The sequence below is a fragment of the Mastigoproctus giganteus genome, chromosome 7 (assembly GCF_048544385.1).
Source record: "Mastigoproctus giganteus isolate SK-2022 chromosome 7, ASM4854438v1, whole genome shotgun sequence".
Classification (NCBI taxonomy): domain Eukaryota; kingdom Metazoa; phylum Arthropoda; class Arachnida; order Uropygi; family Thelyphonidae; genus Mastigoproctus; species Mastigoproctus giganteus.
The window spans coordinates 36633325-36660715 of NC_143581.1; the positions used below are offsets into that span (position 1 = coordinate 36633325).

Below are 27391 nucleotides of genomic sequence, written 5' to 3' on the forward strand. Positions count from 1 at the left end.
ACTGCATCATAGTACCCAATCAAATTGGTCAGGCAAGACTTCCCTTTAACAAAACCATGCTGTGTCCGAGCTATAACTGAAGTCTTGTCTAGATGATCCTGCAGTGCTTCTTTAACCAGTGCCTTCATTAATTTTCCTGGAACAGAAGTTAAACTCACAGGTCTATAATTACTTGTCTCAGCCTTTGACTCTCCTTTGTGAATTGGGGTCACATTTGCACATCTCCAGTCTATGGGTACCTCCCCTGAGTCCAAGGAAGCTCTCATAATTATGACTAAGTGTTTGCTTACTTCCTTTGCTGCCTCCTTTAATATAACTGGATATTTCCCATCCACCCCAGGTGCCTTTCTTGTGTTTATCTTCAACAATTTCTCCTCCACTTTAATCTCAGTTATTACAAGATTATCTAGCTTACTGCCAGAGTTGAATACATCTCTGGCATTCCCCTCACTGAATAACTCCTCATGTGTGAATGTCGATGCAAAATATTCATTTAGTTTGTTAGCTACCTGAGCAGAATCATCAACAGTAGAACCATCGATATCAAGTGGGCCAATCTGATTCATCCCCTTCCTTCTAGAGTTTACATAAGTAAAGAACTCTTTGCTGTTTTTCTTTGTATCCCTTGCCAAAGATTTCTCATAATCTGCCTTCGCCTGCCTAGCCTCCTTTGTAACTTGGTTACAGATCAACTTATATCTATCATAGGCTTCTGTGTTACGTGTTAATTTGTATGTATCCCATGCATTTTTCTTCTCTGCCATATGTCTCATTAGTTCATGACATCCATTTAGGCCTAAACCTTGAACAATATTTCTTAGTTGGTATGTAAAGCCTAGTAGCTTCCAAGATAAGTTCTTTGAATGCTTCCCATTTTGAATTTGCTCTTGGTAACATCATCAGTTGGTCCCACTGTATAGAATTTAAATACTGTCTCAGACCATCGTAGTCGCCTTTACGAAAGCAATAACCCTTCCTTTTACCCGTGATGGTAGTTACCTCTTTGAGTAAATCCCACTTCAGCACACTGTGATCACTGCCACCTAGTGGTTCCTTTATCTGCAGATTCTTAATCCATGAAGAATCACTACTGATAATCAAATCAAGAGTATTACTCCCTTTTGTTGCCTCCTGAACATGCTGATGTAGAAAACAATCATACAATTAATCCACAAAAGCCTTGCTTGTGTGTGAGTGACCAACCCACAAATTCCATTCAATATCTGGGAAATTAAATTCCCTCATTATAAGACTCTCTGGTTTACTGGCCCACTCTATTTCCAAGTACAGTTTCTTATTTTATTATTATTAGCCATATTTATCATTATTATTATCATTATGCCATATGGTGCAAGGAAGCCTGAGGCTTTTGCTGCACCAGTCAAAAAAAATTTCTGAATTACCCTGAGAGAGAGAAGTAGAAGGGAATCACCAAGGAAGAGAAGAATGATGATATCCAGCTCAGGACCCTGGGTGTGCCAAGCCCATATTCACCAGATGTGAGCCCATGGAGTTTTATTCTCAAGTTGAATCCTGAGTTTCAGAACTTGGTCTAGAACGGGGTCCTCAGGTAGAGCAGGTTCAATCTCCAGGGAGCCAGATTGTTTGCTGGAGTCATCAGCATTTTCTGTCTGGGAAGGTTGGATTTCCTCTTGTTTCTTTGCCTGTGTTTGAGATCTTGTTTCCCAATCAGTTTTGGGGGCAACAAATCTTTTATGTCTGCAATAAGGCCTCTAAGGTTGGGATTATTCATATCACAAATTTAAACATATATACCAACCGTTTATAACTGATTTAATAGTAAAATAAAATGATACAAAAGACTGTAAAATAATATTTACAAAAATATGATTATTTACAAAAAATTAATTTACAACAAAAATAAAATAAAATAAAATAAGTAAATAAGTTAAAATGCATTGAAATATAAATTTAAAATCGATAAAAACACTATTAAAGCTTTCGGAGGTGTCTGCCTCCTTCCTCAGCAATAATGAAATTTAAGCGACACATCCTTAAGTACTAGGTTCACGGCACACGTGGATGACCAGGCGCATACCCAGTATTCCTTTCACTTGTACCAGAACCGGAAGTGGTCTGGGGACGTGGAAAACTAAAACGTTTATCTCTGGCAAAAACCACCGCCTCAAAAAGAGGGTGAAGCCTAACTCCCCTGTCTCTGTTCATGCTATTGTTGCCAGAGGATCCAATCCACAGACTTTACAGCCACTTGCGGTCCCAGAATCTATGCGCCCAGTCAAGGATGACAGCATTGTCGGGGGAGATCTGGTGTTGTTTTTCCCAATAGTGCTCGGCAATGGCGGATTTATTGAGCTCTGCGGTCCGTATCGCTCTTGAATGTTCTCCCAGACGGTCCTTGAGACGCCGTCCTGTCTCCCCCAAGTATATTTTAATGCATTTTAACTTATTTACTTATTTTATTTTATTTTTGTTGTAAATTAGTTTTTTTGTAAATAATCATATTTTTGTAAATATTATTTTACAGTCTTTTGTATCATTTTATTTTACTATTAAATCAGTTATAAATGGTTGGTGTATATGTTTAAATATGTGGTATGAAATCTTTTATGTTTCTTTTTCGGGGTGGGATTCAGCTTGGGGTCTTCTGTCTCACCTGTGAGTTCATTGACCAGTGAGTTGTCTTTATCAGCATCTGTAGGCTGTGTTTGAAGTTGTTCTGGCATCTCAGAAAGAATGTTTGCAGTTTTACCCTTTATATTATCCATTTCTGGGTCTTTCCAAAAGTTGTCTAAAAAATTTTTCAAGGAGTCCTTTAATAGAGGGGACCTTCCTCTTTTAAACAATTTATAATGATCCAAGTTCTAATTACAATTTCCCTTTTAAAAAGTTTGCCAAAAATCTTGCGTTTTTACCGTTAAGATGGTTCCAAACCATCGGTTACGACCACATGACTCGAGGGCACAGTCGATTTCATTAAGTAATTAATTTTACACATGACAAATAATTAATAAAAGTATGCAGCAACAATACCCAATCAGTAGTGATATTAATTGACAATTGTTATCACCTAACATGTAGTATTTAGCAGGTTTAAAACAGTTCATTTGTTACTAATCCAAGATGGCGGCCAACATGGCATTGCTATTGTTGCAATAGTAGCGGTTCGGGAACACGTGAATAAGGCATACAAAATAACTCTAAACTATTCAAAATACATATATATATATATATTTTTTTTTTTTTTTTTTGGTAGCACAACTACTGAACCTTATAGGGATAATAATTAGAAATTATTTTGTGGGTTATTCAGGCTTCCCAAAAGCTTGGTCCACTCCAATCAAAGCATGTATAGTATTACATAGGCTTACATATACTGCCAGCATGTTAGTATATAGGTTTACGTAGGAGGTCACAAAAATGGTCATAATTAAAAAAAACTGTTCGAACGTCAAAAAGTTATCTGCACATCCAGTTTAACTTCCTCTTTCAACTGGTATCATTTTCGTTCCAAAATTTGATGTTTTTTCATAAAAATTATAACTTTTTTGATGAAGCTTACTTATCGTGTGATTGCACTGATCAAGGCACTAGCACCTCATCAAATGTCTTGGATAGTGCTACTATCAGTAATAACAACAAGAACATCGTCTAAATACCTCTCATAGTATGTGATACAAGTAGAAAAGGCATCAAATGTATACACTGCATTGAAAGATAGATCTCTGATATTAAGCCGCTCAGGCTCAATCCCATTGGCAAATCAAAAATTTGTTTGTATACTTTGTCTTGAAAGGTGATGTAGTTGGTTTCAACTAAGAGTTTAATTAAGTGAAAAATTTCTTTAATAGGAAGCTCTGTATAATTAATCGGTATAGAGCCATTATTTAACATGTCCCAAAGAATATCTAATGTGTATCATTGTTTACATTTGTATATAATGAATGTAATATACAGCGGGAATAAATTATCATTATCGCTGAGTCTACAGTCCTTAAGTTATTAAATAATGTAAAGTAGTTTTTTTATCCCAAATTGTATCGCTGTCTAAAGGGTTTTATAACATTATATACATGTGTGGACAAGGATGAAAATGCTGATTTTCTGTAGGAATCAATGGGCCGAATAGGTAATCTGATCTCATGCAATTTTACCTGACTGAAAAGTGCAGTTTTCGGTCAGGTAAATCTGGTTTTCGATTCCTTTAACTGAGCCATAGTAATGTGGTCATTTTTTCGATATGTGGGTAGCGTTTTATTGTACTGATCGATCAAATTGGTAAATAGTGCCGGATCTACTTCAAAATAAGTGGAGGTATCTGATATAATTGAATCTAATTTATTTATATAATCAAGTTTATTGAGTATTACAACTGTATCTCCTTTATCTGCTCTCTGAATAATAATGTCTTTATTTCCCAGAAGTTCACATAAAGCTGAACTGTCATGTCTGTTCAATTTAGGAAGTCACATTTCTTTTATGTTATTCACCACTTGGTTAACTTGTTGAATAAATAAATCTTTTTGTGGAACATTACAAAGTCCAAATTCAATATCAATCACGTACTGTTTTTTTTTAGGTAGCTTGTGAGGTGGTAAATTATAATTTAATCCTTTGGATAAAAGTGAAATCTGGTCCTGCAATAGTGTATACGAGGAAAGATTTGTAACCTGTTGATATGTAGAGCGATAATGTGTGATAACCAGAAAAATAAAATAAAATATAAATGGTTGGGTTAAAATTCGTTTAATAGAATTTAATTTTATTTTATTTAATTTAATTTTAAATTAGAAATTTAATTTAACTGATTAGAACAAAAAACAAAACAGTAATAAACACAGCTTTTGGACAGAAGGCACCCTTCTTCAGTTGTGACAGTTTATCGTTATTGTAAAAATACAGAATATTATGTGCATGCCATGGTGGTCATGTATGGCAAGAATCGCATGCTACAGGTGCTTGCAACAATTAGCTGGTTGAAGTGGAGGCTTATGGTTGTAGTTACAATACTTGGGAATGCTCTGAGCACCAATGTCAGCTAAGAGGATGGTTGCCTCAGTGATGGGGTTGATGCGACATCCTCTGTTCCGGTTAAAGGAACTGCTACAACACAAGATGCGGAGCAATTCCGACAACTTTTGCAGACTTGTTATCTTCATTTTCATTGCACTTGTTATATTTTTATTTTATTCTTTTATTAACACTTTCCCTGATGACTTTTCCGATGACCTTTTGACCTGGGTTGAGTCATTGTTGTTGTTGTTGGTTTTTACTGTGCAATATGGCAGCTAAAGGACATTATTCGCCAAAAAATGGTAGGAGATTTCAGGTGTTATTAAACGTGAGATATGTGTTGTGCGGGATTTAAGCATTATATTCTGTCATAGCATTTTATCCTTTTTAGGAAAGTGAAAACTGCATTAATGTCAGATATCCCACCCCTGCCAGTACAATTTTATCCCCAGGGGCTCACATCTGGTGGTACGGGCTTGGCACATCCAGGGTCCTGAGCTGGATATCATCATTCTTTTTTTTCTTGGTGATTCTCTCTCTCTCTCTCTCTCTCTCTCTCTCTCAGGGTAATTCGGAAATTTATTTCAGCTGGTGCAGCATAAGCCTTAGGCCTCCTTGCACTATATGGCTAATAATAATCATAATAATAATAAATAACATTGTCTAATATTTGTTGCAAATATTAGATGGTGTGATTTGGGCTGCATGGTTTGATAAGAAGGTGGTTTGCCATACTCCATTATAGAGAGGGAAGTCGACTATGATATACTGGACTGTGATTTGAGCATGGCAGTTTGGACAGAAAGGTGGATCTGAGGAAGAAAAAAGATAAAAGCGAGTAAGGTGTGTATGTCCTTGCAAGTGTGACTTCTTCCTTTCGGGTCAAGCGGAAACTAGATGGTCATGACTGGAGTTCCGGTTCAATCCGAAGGAGTTTGTTGCCTTCTTGGATTTGCCAGTGATTCATACTTTGCCTTTATCCCTTTCATCAATTATAAGGCTTTTATAATTGATGAAAGGGATTTTAAAAGAACCATCGACTGGTTCCACAGTATATTTGGCTGCATGGTCAGCAGGGTTGAGTCAATATGAATTGGAGAGGATAGAGACATTTTTGGGCTTTCTTTTCACTATAAATGAATTAATTAGTCTCTGGCAAAGATTGCTTGACAAAAATATCTAGTTTTTCTTCTGTCAAATTTGAAGTAAAAGTTCTAAAGGTAGGGTGGTTCCCCCCCACCAAGTGAATTAAAAATGTGATGTCTGATATCACATTTTTGTGTAATGAAGCAGTGAACAAGTTTAAAGAGATATTTACCTATTTCATATTTTATTATTATCACTTAATTTATGTAAAGACCTCTAGCTTGGATGTATCAGGGTAGTTGAATGACAATAAATGATTATGTATATATAAATTAGCATTAGCATTAGTAGAGGCATTTGATGCAAGAAAGCAAGCTTATGCAGCATCAGCCAAAAAAAAAATAAATAAATAACAAATAAATAAATAAATAAAAAATAACCACTTCCACTTCACCCCTCTGTTTGTTTGAAATACCTGTGCAGCTGAGCCTTAAACTTATTTAGGCTATCAACTTCCATGACAAGGGATGGAAGTCTGTTCCACCAACCAACCATCTGCTGGCTAAAGGCAAATTTCCTCACGTCTATCCTACATCTGTCTTTCCTCAATTTGATTTATGCCCTCTCAGGTGATTACTCTGAGCAAGAGGAAGAATCCCATCAGCATTGAGCATGCTCAAACCATTCAAGGCTTTAATACCTCTATCAGATCACCTTGCTGGTGCCTAGTCCCCAGACACTGTAATTTACAAAACTTAAGCCTTTCTTTGTAAGAGCACCCCCTTTGTTCCATTCACCAATCTTGTTGCCCTTCTCTGTACTCGTTCCAGCATCTCTGGAATGAGGCCTCCAGACCTGTATGCAGTACTCTAGGTGTGGCCTGACCATTGCCTTATACAAAGGAATAATCACCTCCTTAATCCTGCTATAAAAATTCCTATATATCATTCACAATACACCATGAGCTACTCTTGCAGCCTGTCTGCACTGCTCAGAGAACTTCATATCTGCCTGCACAACCACCCCCAGGTCCCTTTCATTCTCTACAACTGTCAGTGTAGTACCACAGAGTTGATATGTTGCTCTGGGGTTGCTGTTTCCCACATGTAGTACTTTACATTTGTCAATATTAAACTTCATTTGCCACCTCTCAGCCCATCTGCTCAACCTTTCCAGATCCTGTTGCAGTAGCATAGTGTCAGTAGTGTCCTTGAAAACCCTGCCAACCTTCGTATCGTCTGCAAACTTGGACATTAAGCTTGATATACCATCATCAATATCATTTATAAATACAGAAAACAATAATGGACCCAATACTGAACCCTGAGGGACTCCACTAATAACACTAGTCCACGATGAGCAGTGTCCATTGATTACCACTCTCTGTCTTCTCCCCCTCAACCACCCCTTTATCCATAGCAGCAATTTGCCTCCAATGCCACACTGCTCCAATTTGTGCAGCAGTCTTCCATGTGCAACAGTATCAAAAGCCTTTCTAAGATCCAAGTATATAATATCAAAGTTATTCCCTGCATCCAGTTATTTTGTGACTACATCATAGTATCCAATCAAATTGGTCAGGCAAGACTTCCCCTTAACAAAACCATGCTGTTTCTGAGCTATAACTGAAGTCTTGTCTAGATGATCCTGCAGTGCTTCTTTAACCAGTGCCCCCATTAATTTTCCAGGAACAGAAGTTAAACTAACAGGTCTATAATTACTTGTGTTGCCCTTTGATCTTCCTTTGTGAATTGGGGTCACATTTGCACATCCATGGATACTTCCCCTGAGTCCAAGGAAGCTCTCATAATTATGGCTAAGGGTTTGCTTACTTCCTTTGCTGCCTCCTTTAATATAACTGGATAGATCCCATCCACCCCAGGTGCCTTTCTTGTATTTATCTTCAACAATTTCTCCTCCACTTTACTCTCAGTTATTAAATAATTAGATAGTAAACATTTCTCTGTTCAATTTTACTGTCTTGCTGTCTAGAGGGCCATTTCCCCCAGTGACAGCTAATGCTACATGTAAAGTTGTAAAAATGAATAGAAATCATTTAGAAATAAAAATATTATTAGAATAAATAATTTAATACCTGTCTATCAATAATGTGCAGAACAATGACAGCTCCAACCATATAGTACACATGACTTAAGTCTGTACCAAGTCCAAATTTATCCCTATAATTTAAAAAATATATATATATTATTAATAAATACCACTCCACAAAAAATATCCATATCCACAGAAGGCTAAAAAAATACAGATATTTACAGTCTCCAACACAGGGTCTTCGTGATCTGTAATTTTAGCTCTGTGTTAAGTTGGTTAGTTGGTTGTTTTGAGAATTTTTGATGTCATAGTGCACCACTTCATATGGTATGTTAATTCACATTAATTGATAATTACATGTTAATTTGTATGTTAATTCAGAAATTGTATGTTAATTCATAATCCTCTTGATCTGATTATTCTTGCATTAAGAATCTGCAGATAAAGGAACCACTAGGTGGAAGTGCACAGTGTACTGATGTGGGATATACATATACATCAGGAGTAAAGGAAAGGGGAAAGAAAAGGAAAGAAACTGTCTGAGGCCATGTAGTCATCTTTGCTTTAGTAAAGATGACTACAGTGGCCTCAGACAGTTTTTAAATTCTATACAGTGGGACCAATTGATGATGTTTAGCAAATTCTAAATGGCAGGCATTCGAGGAATTAATCTTGGAAGCTACTAGGCTTTTCATACCAACTAAGAAATACTGTTCAGGTTTAGGCCTAAATGAATGTCAGGTGAACTAATGAGACTCGTGGCAGAGAAGAAAAATGCATGGGAATCATATAAATTATCAAGTGACACAGAAACCTATGGCAGATATAAGTTAGTCTGTAATCAGGTCACAAAGGAGGTTAGACATGTGAAAGCAGATTACGAGAAATCTTTGGCAAAGGAAAACATCAAGACTTCTTTACTTATATAAACTCTAGAAGGAAGGGGGATGAATTAGATTGGTCCGCTTGACCAATCTAATTCATCTATTAAACTCTAACAGGGAGCTAAATGATTTGGTAATAACTGAGAGGGAAGTGGAGGAGAAATTGCTGAAGTTAAACATAAGAAAGGCACCTGGTGTGGATGGGATGATGTTATATTAAAAGGAGGCAGCAAAGAAAGTAAGCAAACCCTTAGCCATAATTATGAGAGCATCGTTGGACTCGGGGGAGATCCTCACATATATCTCCAATTCACAAAGGAGAATCAAAGGGTGACACAAGTAATTACAGACCTGTTAGTTTAACTTCTGTTCCAAGGAAATTAATGGAGTCACTGGTTAAAGGCACATTGCAGGATAATTTTTTGTTTGTTTCTTTGGGGATTTATTAGGCACACAGCATCTGTGGCCATAGTGCACCACTTGCTGGATCATCTGGAGAAGACTGCAGTAATAATTCAGACACAGCATGGGTTTGTTAAGGGAAAGTCTTGTCTGACCAATTTGATTGATACTATGATGTGTTCACAAAGGAACTGGATGCAAAAAAATTATTTTGATATCATATACTTGGATTTCAAGAAAGGTTTTGATACTGTTGCACATGGAAGACTACTGCACAAATTGGGGCAGTATGGCATTAAGGGCAAGTTGCTACGATGGATATAAGGATGGTTGAGTGGGAGAAGACAGAGAGTGGTAATCAATGGACACTGCTCTTCATGGACTAAACAAGGGTTCGGTGTTGGGCCCATTGTTGTTTTGTATATTATCTATCAGTGATATTGATGAAGGTATATCAGGCTTAATGTCAAAGTTTTCAGATGATACAAAAGCTGGCAGGGTTGTTAATGACAGTATGCTGCTGAAACAGGATCTAGAAAAGTTGAGCAGTTGGGCTGAGAAGTGGCAACTGAATTTTAACATTGACAAATGCAAAGTACTGCATATGGGTAGCAATAACCGCAGAGGAATGTACCAATCAGAGTAGTGGAGAATGAAAAAGACCTGGGGGTATTATGCAGTCAGATATGAAGTTTTCTGAGCAGTGCAGACAGGCTGCCAGAGCAAGTAATGGGTTCTTGTCAATGATATGCAGGTATTGTTCTAGGAGGGATAAAGAGGTGATTATCCCCTTGTATAAGGTAATGATCAGGCCACACCTTGAGTACTGCGCACATGTCTGGAGGCCTCATTTTAGGAAGGATGTAGAGTTGCTAGAACAAGTACAGAGAAGGGCAGCGAAACTGGTGAGGTGAACAAAGTGGTACTCTTATGAAGAAAGGCTTAAATTCTGCACAATGCAGCATCTGGAAACTATGCAGCTGCAAGGTGATCTGATTGAGGTGTATAAGACCTTTAATGGTTTGAGCAGACTCAATGCTGATGGGATTCTTCCTCTTGTTCAGATTAGTCACCAGAGGGGGGGGATAAACTCAGATTAAGGAAGGACAATTGTAGAATTGATGTGCAGAAATTTTCCATTAGCCAGAGGGTAGCTGATTGCTGGAACAAACTAACTTCCATCTGTCATTGTGGAAGTTGATAGCTTAAATATATTCAAGGAAGAAGTGGACAAACTTTTGAAGCAAATTAATGGGTGAAATGAAAGTCCCCCCCCCCACTTGGCTGATGCTGTATAAGCTTGCTTTCTTGCATCATATGCCTCTGCTATGCAAATGTGGACCTTATCATGTATTGTCGGAATAAATGTGTTCACACACACCAATTTAAATGCTATGCAGGTTGATAAGCCCAAATTAATCATGTAGTTCCATTTTCTTCTTGAGTTCCCAAAGCAAGAAAGAAATTAACTTATTTATGATACTATGCAAACTGAATAAAAATAAAGGAATGTTTCTGAATGCAGAAAGAAAAAAATAAATTTATTATTTTTAATTGAGAAGAAAGATTACAAATATGTATAAACAGAAACGATAATGAAGTAGTGGAATTATTTGGTATTCAGGATCTCTTATTAATAGTAGTTGCTCAAACGAAATAAGATGCCAAGACACTAGCAAGCAAAATACTTGTCATCAGAACATAGAATACATGCAAATTAACAATTTTAACCATATATTAAGATTTGTATTACCTAAAAATTGTTACAAAATACAACTTTAATATTTTCACATGCCTTCTAATTTGCAATATAACTTTATATTACAAAAGTTTAAACACAGTTCATCAAGCAAGTTCGCATCTTGTTTGATTGAACAGTGAGAGCCAGAATTATCACTTTTGTCATCAGAATGGTCCTTAATTTTTTTTAAACATGCCCTATAAAGTTAATTATTTTAACTATTTAGGCTTATTTTTTTTTTTTTTGCAAAACCTCTTGTATTTTATATACCCACATATACAGCTCAGCAATGAACCTTTCCTTTTTTTTTTTTTTTTTTTTTTTTTTGGTCCTTTAAAAGTTTTTGTTTTAAAGCATTTGTCAACTGAAATTTTTTCTTCATCTGTCCCTTCGTCAATATAACATCAGTGTTTTCACTTCTTTCAGGATGCATAACCATGTCAATTATTTCACTGTGTAAAAACATTTCCAAGCAACACATGGCTTTCTAATTTGGATCAGAGCTATTTTACATGCAAAAAGTGAGAGAACCATCCTACCACTGGATGTGTTTTATGGCAAAGTTCTGCAGTTCACCACCCTCGTCAGTAACAGCAAAGTGATACTGCAAACACTGTAAAATCTTTTACTAAAGTTACAAAAAAAAGATACCTAGCTTTTAACTTTTGTTTATCTATGCAGGGTATTGCATCTTGGGCCATTGTGAAAAAAGATTTCTGAGTGATATATGACTTTCTAATTTCAATCATAATTGTTTTATATGCAAAAGTCGCATATAAAACAGTTCACATTTAGGATTGGAGCTGCTTCTCCTTCCAATGTGTGTCATGGCTGTGCTTCACAGCAAATCTTTTTCTGCTTGTTAACAATGGAAATTTGACAGATAACTACTCAATGCTCAAAATTTTATCAATGACATAAGACGATTCCCAACTTGAAACTTTTGTTCCATTATGCAGTGTTCCCTTGTTTAAAAATTTCCAAGCATTATGTGACTTTTTAACCTCAACAGGAGCTGTTTTATGTAATAAAAATTAAGCATGATTGCTCTAGTGATATAATCAAGTTGTCACTATGTTACATGGCAATTTCTGCTTATCAATAAGAGGATATCTAGCTTTTAAATTTTGTTCACACATGTACTCCAGCATATATTGGACAAAAATTTCCATGCAATAAGTGAGATTGTAATTCTAACAGAAGCTGCTTTTTTTGTCCAAAAAGCAGTTTCTAGACACTTTACATACATTAGGTCATTCTGAATTTGGGATTCTGAATATGGGGTTCTACACTATGATTAATTACCATTTCAATTTTAATTTGAACAGTAATGACAACCAATTTTAATATCAAATTCAAGAATTGCAATCCAAATATGACAAAAAAAAGCTTCAGACAACAAATACACAAAAACTAAAAATAAGCTAGACAGATTCTGGCACCTTTCAATTGAAACACCCTGTATATAAATATCATTTCAGGAGATGTAACAGTGCAATAAGCCAAAAGCCAGTGGCCAGGAGTTTCATCAAACAGGATTGAAGAATAATAATGAATTTAGATTAATACAAAGAAATGAATTAATAAAAACTTTAACAAAACATATAATGCCATACATTCAATCTGCCAATTTAGAAAACAAATTTAAACTATATTAAAATTAAACTTGATTACATATTTAAAAAATACTCTAAACTGGTTTCTCTGTAAAAGCTAAAACCAAAAGATACTGACAATTTTGAAGGTTTTCAATAGGGTTTTCAATTTTTAAAAGTACAGTGGATTAGAGTTATTTGGGCCACCATTTAATCGGGGTAGTCGTTTATTTGGGGCAAATCTTAAAAAACAGAACCCAATCGAGAAAATAGCCGGGGTTTACTTCATTTAATTGGGAAAACATGCCGTTTAATCAGAGCAGGAGATCGCAGCACTTGAGATTACCCTACAATTGTCTCCGACTGTACCACGTGGTTTGGTCAGATTTCTGGTGGTCACAACCATAAAACAATAAAAACATTTAGCAGCCACCTGTTAATTGGGCTTTTCTGTTAGTGCAATCTATCATAAATGGATAGTAAACTCGATCTTATTAAATTTGCAATAATACCAACAGCTGCAATTCTGTGGGTTATTATGGTGAAATGGTTTACACTTTCATGGAATCTTCACTCATATAAAAAAATTAATTTTCAGAATCTTCTCTTCATTCCTATTTTTAAAGCTTTGTAACTTGTGCATATCGTGTTATTTGCAATTTGTGTGTGCTGTGTTCTTTGTTAGTGATTGCTTATTTTTTTACTGTTTTAAATTTTAACCTCCACCCACAAATGTCAGTGAAAGAAATGTCAACTAGTTAGTATGTACATATCACAGTAAGTATTAATTATTCCAATTATTGTGTATATTATATTCTTCCAATTTTCACATATCATTTAATTTTTTAATTGGTAAGGTAATAAAGGGTAAATTTGTGCTTAATATATCTTTACTTTTATAGTCTGTGGATAATATTCCTCCTATTTTTGCTAATTAGAATTGCTGTTTAAAATAATTAAAATTGAATTCACAAGCGTGATCACAATGACCGGTGCTTACTGCACATCGTATAGTGAACGGTACTTTACTAGGGTGAGTCCATTTTAACGTGATTTGATTGTACAGTGAACTAATTGTAAAGCGGTTTACGTGAAACTTCGGATAATTGGGGCAGCCGTGTAATCGGGCCAAAATGCACTAGTCCCGATGTGTCCCAAATAACCGGAATCGACTCTATATATATATCAGTAAATCACAAAATGGCATGTAACAGATAATTATAAAAGTACATTTCTTACCATGCAGTACAATTTCTTACAGGAATGATACCTTTTGGGAAAGCACCCACGTCTCTTATTGTAATAATGTATATAAATACACTTACAGCACCCACATGAATTGCAAATTTCAGCAGGAAATGAATACGTAGAAACACTGATGTTGATGTTAAGGCAATTACAGCACAAAATGTATAGTACTAGAAAAAAAAATTTAAAAAGATCATTTTGTAACTACTTTACTATGAACATATAAGTCAAGGGTTGGCAACCTTTCAGAAGTGGTGTGTTAGGTTGAGTACATATGGTGTGAGGAGTTGCCACATTCACTTCAGTATAGGGTCTCAATTTAAAAAAAAAAAAAGCTATGAATTAATGAAATCAGGAGGGTCTGTGGGCACACAAAGGATGAGTAAAAAAATTTTAAGTGTATTGAGGGGCTTCACTTTGAAATTAAGATGGAACACAGGTGCTCATTAGCCTTTGAAGTGACTTTTCTGAGAATATCTTATTTCAATGATTAGTAATTACTAATCATCCAAAAATATAAAATAAATAAAAAATATATTTCCCTATCATTCATACTTTTTTCTAACACCAAAAAGTGACTATTCAATTTTGACTTGAACTTTTCTGACCCCCACCTAAGCTACACAGGGAGGTAACTTATTACATAAATACATTTCATGTCTAGCTTAGAAGATAAACCAAAATAAATAAATAAATGAGTTCTTGAAATTAAAAAATGAAACCAATTTTTATAAAAAAATTTAATATAAATATAACAGAGGATTACATAGTACTCGAATTGTCTGTTCCCATATACTTCTCATTTTATGCAATAATTATCCTTAATAATGTGATTGAATCTGCTTTGGCTTTTAATTTTTCAATGTTTGGATCAGCCTGGCTGCTCAATATGAAATTATTGTTAAAAATCAAATCAGAATAAAAATAAATAAAGAAAAGCCCATTGTTACATTTATGTTGTTGCAGTAACATTCTCCATACCCACATATGAATCATTTAATTCAGCTTCATCACCTTGTAGAAAAGAAATCCAAATAATTTATTCAAATTTCTCTTTAGTAAGACCAAATCGAACAACTGATGCCAACATTTGCATCAGATTTTCAAAGTCATTTTCTTACTATCATCTATTATAGACTGTGTCTACAATTACTCGGAAACACATATCATATGGCATCACCTACTTCAATATTTCTAGAGTTTAGAAATATTCAAGTAAGTGCTGCCATATGTTGAACTTGTGGGGATTGGTCACTCACACACTAGCAAGATTTTTGTGGATTTATTGGATGACTGTTTTCTACAGCAACATGTTTGAGAGTCAACCAGAGGAGGGAGTAATACTCTTGATCTGATTATCAGCAGTGATTATTCATTAATTAAGGATTTGCAGATAAAGGAACCACTGGGTGATTTGGGATTTACTTAAGGGTGTAACTACCATCAAGGGTAAAGGGAAGGGCTTTTGCTTTCATAAAGGTGATTACAGTGATCTCAGACAGTTTTTAAATTCTATACAGTGGGATCAACTGATGATGTTACCAATGATGAATTCTAAATGGGAGGCCTTCGGGGCCTTAATCTTAGTGGCTATTAGGCTTTTCATACCAACTAAGAAATACTGTTCTAGGTTTTAGGCCTACATGGATGTTAGCTGAATTAAAGAGACTTGTGGCAGAGAACTAAAATGCATAGGATGCACCTAAATTATCAGGCTACACAGAACCCTATGGCAGATATAAGGACGTCTATAATCAAGTAACAAAGGAGGTTAGGTAAGCAAAGACAGACTAGAGAAATCTTCGGCAAAGGATGCAAAGAGTTCTTTACTTATGTAAACTCTAGAAGGAAAGGGATGAATCAGATTGGTCCACTTATTATTATTATTATTATTATTATTAGCTATATGGTGCAAGGAAGCCTGAGGCTTATGCTGCAACAGCCAAAAAAAAAAAAAAAAAAAATTCTCTAGTTACCCTGAGAGAGAGAGAGAGAGAGAGAGAGAGAGAGAGAGAGAGAGAGAGAGAGAGAGAGAGAGAGAGAGAGAGAGAGAGAGAGAGAGAGAGAGAGAGAAAATCTTTCTCTCTCTCACCAAGAAAGAGAAGAAAGATGATATCCAGCTCAGGACCCTGGGTGTGCCAAGCCCATACTCACCAGATGTGATTTTTTTTATGTCAATGTTTCAACTGTTGATGATCCTGCTTAGGTAGCTAACAAACTAAATGAGTAAAATGAGTATTTTTCATCTACATTCACACATGAGGAGTTATTCAATGAGGGGAATGCCAGAAGCTTATCAAACTCTAACAGGGAGTTAAGTGATTTTGTAATAACAGAGAGCACAGTGGAGGAAAAATTGTTGAAGTTAATTATAAGGAAGGCACCTGGGGTGGATGGGGGGTCTATCCAGTTATATTAAAGGAGGCAGCAAAGGAAGTAAGCAAATCCAAACTATAGTAACTCCAGTGATTCCATTATTTGACCCAGTTTTAACCTCCAGTGACTCTAGTAAAGACACAGCATTGGTTTGTTAAAGAGAGGTCTTGTCTGACCAATTTGATTGGATACTATGAAGTGGTCACATAGGAACTGGGTGCAAAAACATAAAATCAAAATTATTTTTTGCACCATTATTTTTTGCACACATGGAAGACTGCTGTACCATTTGGAGCGGTGTGGCATTAAGGGCAAGTTGCTACAATGGATAAAAGGATGGTTGAGTGGGGGATGACAGAGAGTGGTAATCAATAGATACTGCTCTTTGTAGAATATCAGGCTTAATGTCCAAGTTTGCAGATAATACAAAGATTGGCAGGGTTGTTAATGACAGCAAAGACAGTATGCTACTGCAAATGGCTCTAGATAAGTTGGACAAATGGGCCGAGAAGTGGCAACTGAAGTTTAACATTGACAAATGCAAAGTACTGCATAAAGGTAGCAATAACCCAAGAGAAACATACCAACTGTGTGGTACTACACTGGGAAGTGGAAAGTGAAAAGGACCTGGGGGTAATTGTGCAGTCATATATGAAATTTTCTGAGCAGTGCAGACAGGCTGCGAGAGCAGGTCATAGAGTCTTTTCAATGAGATATAGGAATTTTGCTAGCAGGGACAAGAAGGTAATTATCCCATTGTACAAAGCAATGGTCAGACTACACCTTGAATACTGTGTACAGGTCTGGAGGGCTCATTTTAGGAAGGATGTAGAGTTACAGGAATGAGTATAAAGAAGGGAAATAAGATTGGTGGGGGGAATATGTTTGTAGATGATACAATACAAAGGTTGGTAGGATTGTTAATGCCAGTAAGGATGGCATGCTACTGCAATAGGATCTAGAGAATTGAGCAGGTGGGCTGAGAGGTGGCAACTTTGTTTAACATTGACAAATGTAAAGTACTGCATGTGGGTAGCAGGAACCCCAGAGTAACATATCAATTATGTGGAACTATGCTCAGCTTAGTGGAGAATGAAAAGACTTGGGGGGGTCCTGCGAAGTGATCTGATTGAGGTGTGTATAAGGCCTTGAATGGTTTCAGCAAGCTCAATGCTGATGGGATTCTTCCTCTTGCCCAGATTAATTGCCTGAGGGGGCATAAATTCAAATTGAGGAAAGACAGTTGTAGAATAGATATGCAGAAATTTGCCTTTAGCCAGCAGGTAATTGTTTGCTGGAACAGACTTCCATTTCTTTTTGTGGAAGTTGACAACTTAAATAAATTTAAGGCTGAGCTGGATAAGCATTTGGAGTGAATTGATGAGTGAAATGGGAGGAGGGGAAGTTTGACTGATGCTGCATAAGCTTGCTTTCTTGCATCATATGCTAATGTTACAATTGCACGAAAACACACACATTATTTAAAACAACCTTCAAAACATATACATGCTGTAGGAAGTCTACACATGAAAATCATATATATATGCACATTCTCTCCACAATACACCTATATATAATTGCATACTGTGCAGAGCTCTCAAGTGAAAAAAAAACACACACACATATATATATATATGTATATAAAAGTTGGGGTAAAAGTTATATCAGATCAGATTAAAGCCATCAATAGTAGATTGAACGTTACATCAGTCTGTAATTTAGTTATTATACTAAAAGTAAAATATGTACTATAAGGCCAATAATAAAGACAAAGATAGCCTGTGTAGGTATTACATGAGATAGGAAGTTGTAGGTAGAACGCTGGTAGACAAGTCAAAGCCCAGGCAATCCCTGTATTTGTATATAAAAACTGGGGGTAAAAGTTATATCAGATCAGTATAAAAGTTATATCAGGTCTTTATAAGTTATTGGCCTTATGACCCACTGTATACTGTTATGTTTATGTACATATTCAGTATCTAGATAGTACATATTTTACTTTTACTATATTAACTAAATTACAGACTGATGTTGTTATTTGGTTTTTAGGAGCATTAGCAACTAAGGCCAAATTGTTCCAGGGATATGCGGTGGTCATTCCCTGATCTTTTCGCATCCTCCGTATTTGGTGGTCACGGGCTCGAACGCCGGTCTAATCAAGAAGCATGTGCTATGGGAAACATGCTTTGTAAAAAGGATAGGTGGAACAGGACCAGGGTATGTCTGCCAGGGGCAAAGGTTGATGACGTTGTAGAGCAGATATCATCTTTTAAGGGCACAAAAGGTGATATAGTTGTACACGTTGGCACTAATGATATTAAGAGTAGGAGACCGGCGGAATTACTTAATAAGTACAGGTCACTGTTGAAAAAAAGCCATGAAATAGGGTTGAATTTGAAAGTGTCTGCAATTCTGCCCAGACACGATAGGAGGGAGTATATGATGAGAGCCCTGTCGATCAATTCGGCCCTGGAAGGACTGTGCAAGGCCCAAGGGGTAGAATTTTTTTAAGCCTGGTCTGTACTTGTTAAGTGGAGAGACTGCTTCTACAGGGATGGGATACACTTAAATAGAAAGGGTGCAAGAATATTTGCTGATGCTATCGAGGCAGTGTTAGGTGGGTCGGAAAACTGCTAGCTTGGGGGGGGGATACAAGAACTAATAAATTAACAATAGCCACTGGTAGAGGAGAAAGTGATTCTGGCACTGCTTTTTAGCATTAGCATTAGTAGAGGCATTTGATGCAAGAAAGCAAGCTTATGCAGCATCAGCCAAAAAAAAAAAAAAAAAAAACCCCACTTCCACTTCACCCCTCTGTTCGTTCAAAATACCTGTCCAGCTGAGCCTTAAACTTATTTAGGCTATCAACCTCCACCACAAGAGATGGAAGTCTGTTCCACCAACCAACCACCCGCTGGCTAAAGGCAAATTTCCGCACGTCTATCCTATATCTGTCTTTCCTCAATTTGAATTTATGCCCTCTCAGGTGATTTTTCTGAGCTAGAGGAAGAATCCCATCAGCATTGAGCATGCTTAAACCATTCAAGGCTTTATACACCTCTATCAGATCACCTCGCTGGTGCCTAGTCTCCAGACACTGTAATTCGCAAAACTTAAGCCTTTCTTCGTAAGAGCACCCCTTTGTTCCATTCACTAATCTTGTTGCCCTTCTCTGTACTCGTTCCAGCAGCTCTACATCCTTCTTGAAATGAGGCCTCCAGACCTGTATACAGTACTCTAGGTGTGGCCTGACCATTGCCTTATACAATGGAATAATCACCTCCTTATCCCTGCTAGAAAAATTCCTGTATATCATTGACAATACTCCATGAGCTACTCTTGCAGCCCGTCTGCACTGCTCAGAGAACTTCATATCTGCCTGCACAACCACCCCCAAGTCCCTTTCATTCTCTACCACTGTCAGTGTAGTACCACAGAGTTGATACGTTGCTCTGGGGTTGCTGTTTCCCATGTGTAGTACTTTACATTTGTCAATGTTAAACTTCATTTGCCACCTCTCAGCCCATCTGCTCAACCTTTCCAGATCCTGTTGCAGCAGCACAGTATCAGTAGTGTCCTTGACAACCCTGCCAACCTTTGTATCATCTACAAACTTGGACATTAAGCTTGATATACCATCATCAATATCATTTATAAATACAGAAAACAATAATGGACCCAACACTGAGCCCTGAGGGACTCCATTAATAACATTAGTCCACGATGAGCAGTGTCCATTGATTACCACTCTCTGTCTTCTCCCCCTCAACCACCCCTTTGTCCATAGCAGCAATTTGCCTCCAATGTCACACTGCTCCAATTTGTGTAGCAGTCTTCCATGTGCAACAGTATCAAAAGCCTTTCTAAGATCCAAGTATATAATATCAAAGTTATTCCCTGCATCCAGTTCTTTTGTGACTGCATCATAGTATCCAATCAAGTTGGTCAGGCAAGACTTCCCCTTAACAAAACCATGCTGTGTCTGAGCTATATCTGAAGTCTTGTCTAAATGATCCTGCAGTGCTTCTTTAACCAGTGCCTCCATTAATTTTCCTGGAACAGAAGTTAAGCTCACAGGTCTATAATTACTTGTGTCAGCCTTTGATCCTCCTTTGTGAATTGGGGTCACATTTGCACATTTCCAGTCTATGGGTACCTCCCCTGAGTCCAAGGAAGCTGTCATAATTATGGCTAAGGGTTTGCTTACTTCCTTTGCTGCCTCCTTTAATATAACTGGATAGATCCCATCCACCCCAGGTGCCTTTCTTGTGTTTATCTTCAACAGTTTCTCCTCCACTTTACTCCCAGTTATTTCAAGATTCTGTAGCTTACTGCTAGAGTTGAATACACCTCTGGCATTCCCTTTGCTGAATAACTCCTCATGTGTGAATGCCGATGCAAAATATTCATTTAGTTTGTTAGCTACCTAAGCAGGATCATCAACAGTTGACCCATCAATATCAAGTGGACCAATCTGATTCATCCCCTTCCTTCTAGAGTTTACATAAGTAAAGAACTCTTTGCTGTTTTTCTTTGCATCCCTTGCCAAGGATTTCTCATAATCTGCCTTCACCTGCCTAACCTCCTTTGTAACTTGGTTGCATATCAACTTGTATCTATCATAGGCTTCTGTGTCATGTGTTAATTTGTAAGTATCCCATGCATTTTTCTTCTCTGCCATATGCCTCATTAGTTCATCTGACATCCATTTTGGCCTAAACCTTGAACAATATTTCTTAGTTGGTATGTAAAGCCTAGTAGCTTCCAAGATAAGTTCTTTGAATGCTTCCCATTTTGAATTTGCTGTTGGTAACATCATCAGTTGGTCCCACTGTATAGAATTTAAATACTGTCTCAGTCCATCGTAGTCGCCTTTACGGAAGCAATAACCCTTCCCTTTACCCCTAATGGTAGTTACCTCTTTGAGTAAATCCCACTTCAGCACACTGTGATCACTGCCACCTAGTGGTTCATTTATCTGCAGATTCTTAATGCATGAAGAATCACTGCTGATAATCAAATCAAGAGTATTACTCCCTCTAGTTGCCTCCCGAACATGCTGATATAGAAAACAATCATCCAATAAATCCACAAAATCCCTGCTAGTGTGTGAGTAACCAGCCCCCAAATTCCAGTCAATATCTGGGAAATTAAAATCTCCCATTATAAGACTCTCTGATGTACTGGCTCACTCTATTTCCCTGTACAGTTCCTTATTATACTCATCAGAGTCATTAGGCCTATAGCACACTCCTACTCTCAATTTTGATCTCCCAATGCTTATGTCACACCAAACTGACTCAACACTGCACTGTCCGGCGATGTCGACTGGCTTCACTTCCTTGGTTTTTATGTGTTTCTTAACTAATAGCATAACCCCTTCCTATCCTGTCTATCCTTTCTGTAGATGTTGTACTCCCCAAATTGCAGTTCTGCATCCCTTATATCTGTGTGACACCACGTCTCTGATATCCCCACAATATCTGCCTTTGATGTTTTGAGCAATACCTCAAATTCATCAAATTTATTTACTAAACTCCTAGCATTGGTGTACACGCAAGTATACCTGCACCTGTTTCTGTTCTTAGCTACCCTAACACAACCCATGTGTTTACTTGTACCGCATTGGCTCCCAGCAGTCTCTGAAATACCATGCATCTTGTTTTTCAGGCTTCTGCTCATTCTAATAGAAGCAGTGCAAGAATCTCTTTCACCTCTGCCAGTGGCTACTGTCAATCTATTGGTCTTTGTCTCCCCCCAAGCTAGCAGTTTTCCGACCCACCTAACACTGCCTCGATAGCATCAGCAAATATTCTTGCACCCTTTCTATTTAAGTGTATCCCATTCCTGTAGAAGCAATCTCTCCTGTTAACAAGTACAGTCCAGGCTGAAAAAAATTCTACCCCTTGAGCCTTGCACAATCTTTCCAGGGCCAAATTGATCGACAAGGCTCTCATCATATACTCCCTCCTATCGTGTCTGGGCAGAATTGCAGACACTATCAAATTCAACCCTAATTCTCGGCTTTTGTTCAACAGTGACCTGTACTTGTTAAGTAATTCTGCTGGTCTCCTACTCTTAATATTATTAGTGCCAACGTGTACAACTATATCACCTTTTGTGCCCTTAAAAGATGATATTCGCTCTACAACGTCATCAACCTTTGCCCCTGGCAGACATAACCTGGTCCTGTTCCACCTATCTTTTTTACAAAGCATGTTCCCCGTTTCCCTGACAATAGAGTCACCAACAACTACTAGTTCCTTCGGGACCAGCGCATTCTGCCTTGGGGGTTGTCTCTGTGTCACGTGATGCCCAAGTGCAAGCTCTGGTGTTGATGTGGGCAGCTGAGAGCTTGATTGGCCCCTCAATTTAGTTTCTTCGGATGCCTTCAAGCTCTCATATAGGCCCACAAGAACGCCGATTTGTTGCCTGATATCGATACACTCCTTGCATCGCGCACACACAAAGACATCCCCCTTAGCATGTCCCAGATATTGAAAAAAAGATATTGTCCCAGATATTTCCCAGATATTGAAAAAAAGCCGTGAAATAGGGTTGAATTTGAAAGTGTCTGCAATTCTGCCCAGACACGATAGGAGGGAGTATATGATGAGAGCCCTGTCGATCAATTCGGCCCTGGAAGGATTGTGCAAGGCTCAAGGGGTAGAATTTTTTTAAGCCTGGTCTGTACTTGTTAAAAGGAGAGACCGCTTCTACAGGGATGGGATACACTTAAATAGAAAGGGTGCAAGAATATTTGCTGATGCTATCGAGGCAGTGTTAGGTGGGTCGGAAAACTGCTAGCTTGGGGGGGGGATACAAGAACTAATAAATTAACAGTAGCCACTGGCAGAGGTGAAAGTGATTCTTGCACTGCTTCTATTGGAATGAGCAGAAGCCTGGAAAACAACATGCAGGATAGTTCAGAGACTGCTGGGAATCATTGGGGTACAAATAAACACATAGGTTGTGTTAGGGTAGCTAAGAAAAAGAACAGGTGCATGTATACTTGCGTGTACACAAATGCTAGGAGTTGAGTAAATAAATTTGATGAATTTGAGGTATTGCTCAAAACATCAAAGGCAGATATTGTGGGGATTTCAGAGACGTGGTGTCACACAGATATAAGGAATGCAGAACTGGAATTTGGGGAGTATAATGTCTACAGAAAGGATAGACAGGGTAGGAAGGGAGGAGGGGTTATGCTATTAGGTAAGAAATACATAAAATCCAAGGAAGTGAAGCCAGTCGACATTGCTGAACAGTGCAGTGTCGAGTCAGTTTGGTGTGACATAAGCATTGGGAGATCAAAATTGAGAGTAGGAGTGTGCTATAGGCCTAATGACTCTGATGAGTATAATAAGAAACTGTACGGGGAAATAGAGTGGGCCAGTACATCAGAGAGTCTTATAATGGGAGATTTTAATTTCCCAGATATTGACTGGAATTTGGGGGCTGGTTACTCACACACTAGCAGGGATTTTGTGGATTTATTGGATGATTGTTTTCTACATCGGCATGTTCAGGAGGCAACTAGAGGGAGTAATACTCTTGATTTGATTATCAGTAGTGATTCTTCATGCATTAAGAATCTGCAGGTAAATGAACCACTAGGTGGCAGTGATCACAGTGTGCTGAAGTGGGATTTACTCAAAGAGGTAACTACCATTAGGGGTAAAGGGAAGGGTTACTGCTTTCGTAAAGGCGACTACGATGGACTGAGACAGTATTTAAATTCTATACAGTGGGACCAACTGATGATGTTACCAAGAGCAAATTCAACATGGGAAGCATTCAAAGAACTTATCTTGGAAGCTACTAGGCTTTACATACCAAACTAAGAAATATTGTTCAAGGTTTAGGCCTAAGTGGATGTCAGATGAACTAATGAGACATATGGCAGAGAAGAAAAATGCATGGGATACATACAAATTAACAGGTGACACAGAAGCCTATGATATATACAAGTTGATCTCTATCCAAATTACAAAGGAGGTTAGGCAGGCGAAGGCAGATTACGAGAAATCTTTGGCAAGGGATGCAAAAAAAAACAGCAAAGAGTTCTTTACTTATGTAAACTCTAGACGGAAGGGAATGAATCAGATTGGTCCACTTGATATCGATGGGTCAACTGTTGATGATCCTGCTCAGGTAGCTAACAAACTGAATGAATAATTTGCATCGACATTCACACATGAGGAGTTATTCAGCAAGGGGAATGCCAGAGGTTTATTCAGCAAGGGGAATGCCAGAGGTGTATTCAGCTCTGGCAGTAAGCTAGAGAATCTTGTAATAACTGAGAGCAAAGTGGAGGAGAAATTGTTGAAGATAAATACAAGAAAGGCACCTGGGGTGGATGGGATCTATCCAGTTATATTAAAGGAGGCAGCAAAGGAAGTAAGCAAACCCTTAGCCATAATTATGGGAGCTTCCTTGGACACAGGGGAAGTACCCATGGACTGGAGATGTGCAAATGTGACCCAAATTCACAAAGGAGGATCAAAGGGCGACACAAATAATTATAGACCTGTTAGTTTAATTCTGTTCCTGGAAAATTAATGGAGGCACTGGTTAAAGAAGCACTGCAGGATCATCTAGACAAGACTTCAGTCATAGCTCAGACACAGCATGTTAAGGGGTTTTGTTAAGGGGAAGTCTTGCCTGACCAATTTGATTGGATACTATGATGCAGTCACAAAAGAACTGGATGCAGGGAATAACTTTGATATTATATACTTGGATCTTAGAAAGGCTTTTGATACTGTTGCACATGGAAGACTGCTGCACAAATTGGAGCAATGTGGCATTGGAGGCAAATTGCTTCTATGGATAAAGGGGTGGTTGAGGGGGAGAAGACAGAGTGGTAATCAATGGACACTGCTCATCGTGGATTAATGTTATTAGTGGAGTCACTCAGGGTTCAGTATTGGGTCCATTATTGTTTTCTGTATTTATAAATGATATTGATGATGGTATATCAAGCTTAATGTCCAAGTTTGCAGATGATACGAAGGTTGAGCAGATGAACTTCGAGGCGGCAAATGAAGTTTAACATTGACAAATGTAAAGTACTACATATGGGAAACAGCAACCCCAGAGCAACGTATCAACTCTGTGGTACTACACTGACAGTGGTAGAGGATAAAAGGGACCTGGGGGTGGTTGTGCAGGCAGATATGAAGTTTCCTGAGCAGTGCGGACAGGCTGCAAGAGTAGCTCATGGTGTATTGTTGATGATATATACAAATTTTTCTAGCAGGGATAAGGAGGTGATTATTCCCTTGTATAAGGCAATGGTCAGGCCACACCTAGAGTACTGTATACAGGTCTGAAGGCCTCATTTCAAGAAGGATGTAGCGATGCTGGAATGAGTACAGAGAAGGGCAACAAGATTAGTGAATGGAACAAAGGGGTGCTCTTACGAAGAAAGGCTTAAGTTTTGCAAATTACAGTGTCTGGAGACTATTCACCGGCGAGGTGATCTGATAGAGGCATATAAAGCCTTGAATGGTTTGAGCATGCCCAATGCTGATGGGATTCTTCCTCTTGCTCAGAATAATCACCTGAGAGGGCATAAATTCAAATTCAGAAAAGACAGATGTAGGATAGACGTGAGGAAATTTGCCTTTAGCCAGCGGGTGGTTGGTTGGTGGAATAGACTTCCATCCCTTGTGGTGGAAGTTGATAGCCTAAATAGGTTTAAGGCTCAGCTGGACATGTATTTCGAACGAACAGAGGGGTGAAGTGGAAGTGGTTATTTTTTATTTATTTATTATTTTTTTTTTTTTGATTTATTTTTATTTTTTGGCTGATGCTGCATAAGCTTGCTTTCTTGCATCAAATGCCTCTACTAATGCTAATGCTATGTGCTATGTACTGTCACTCCTGCCCACCTGGCTATGCAGGCGCCACAGACTGATGTAATGATCAGGCATTAATCTGATCTGATATAACTTTTATCCCAATTTTTATATACAAATACATAGGGGAATGCCTGGGCTTTGACTTGTCTACCAGGATTCTACCTACAACTTCCTATCTCATTTAATACTTACACAGTCTTTATAAGTTATTGGCCTTATGGCCCGCTGTATACTGTTATGTTTATGTACATATTCGGTATCTATATAGTACATATTTTACTTTTACTATAATATATATATATATATATATATATATATATATATACATGTGCATATTATATATAATTATATAAGGAGAGAGGAAATGATGCCAACAGTGGGGAAGATAGATCACAAATTAGCAACATATAAACATACCTAATATCCTTCCTGATGAGGTAGAACATGCATTGAAAAAAATGAAGAATCAGAAAGCCCCGGGAGAAGATGAAGTTACTGTAGAGTTGTTAAAATTTGGAGGAAGAGAGATGACACAGAAACTGGCACGACTCTTCACAAAGTACATTAGGAAAGGCGTGATGCCTAAGGAGTGGCATAATGAAATCATAAATTTGCTGCATAAGAAAGAAGATAAATCAGAAATTGGAAATTATAGACCAATTAGCTTGTTATCCCATATCTACAAGTTGTTCATAAGGGTCACTGCTAACAGATTAGAAAGAATACTTGATGAGAATTAACTGAAAGAGCAAGCTGGCTTTAAGACAGGATTCTCAACTATGGATCACCTTCGAACAATATCGCAGCTAATGGAGAAAGCAAACGAATATAAAATACCATTATTCCTGGAATTTGTGTATTATGAAATGGCATTTGACTCCATACAGCATAAGGCAATATTTCGAGCACTGGAAAGACAAGGCATAGATACACCATACATCATGATTTTGAAGAAAATATATGAGAACGCTACAAAGACAGTATCAAATTTAAAATTGAGAAAGGAGTTCGACAAGGGGACACAATATCTCCGAAGTTGTTTATTGCTGCCCTTGAGGAAACATTCGGAAGATTAGACAGGTCACAGAAAGGAGTCAATGTGAATAGACAGTACCTAAATCATTTTCAATTTGCAGATGACATTGTGAT

General features: G+C 37.6%; 1 protein-coding gene across 1 annotated transcript in view; it reads right to left on the bottom strand.

Moving 5' to 3' along the window:
* LOC150082819 (adenylate cyclase type 2-like) overlaps nucleotides 1-27391 on the bottom strand; it is an 85998-nt gene that overhangs the window by 37254 nt on the left and 21353 nt on the right. Inside the window, exons 3-4 of the mRNA XM_090378291.1 lie at nucleotides 13992-14170; nucleotides 8174-8258 (exon numbers count right to left, since the gene is read on the bottom strand). Of these exons, the coding sequence (XP_090234417.1) occupies nucleotides 8174-8258; nucleotides 13992-14170 (264 nt within the window). The remainder of the gene's footprint in view (nucleotides 1-8173; nucleotides 8259-13991; nucleotides 14171-27391) is intronic.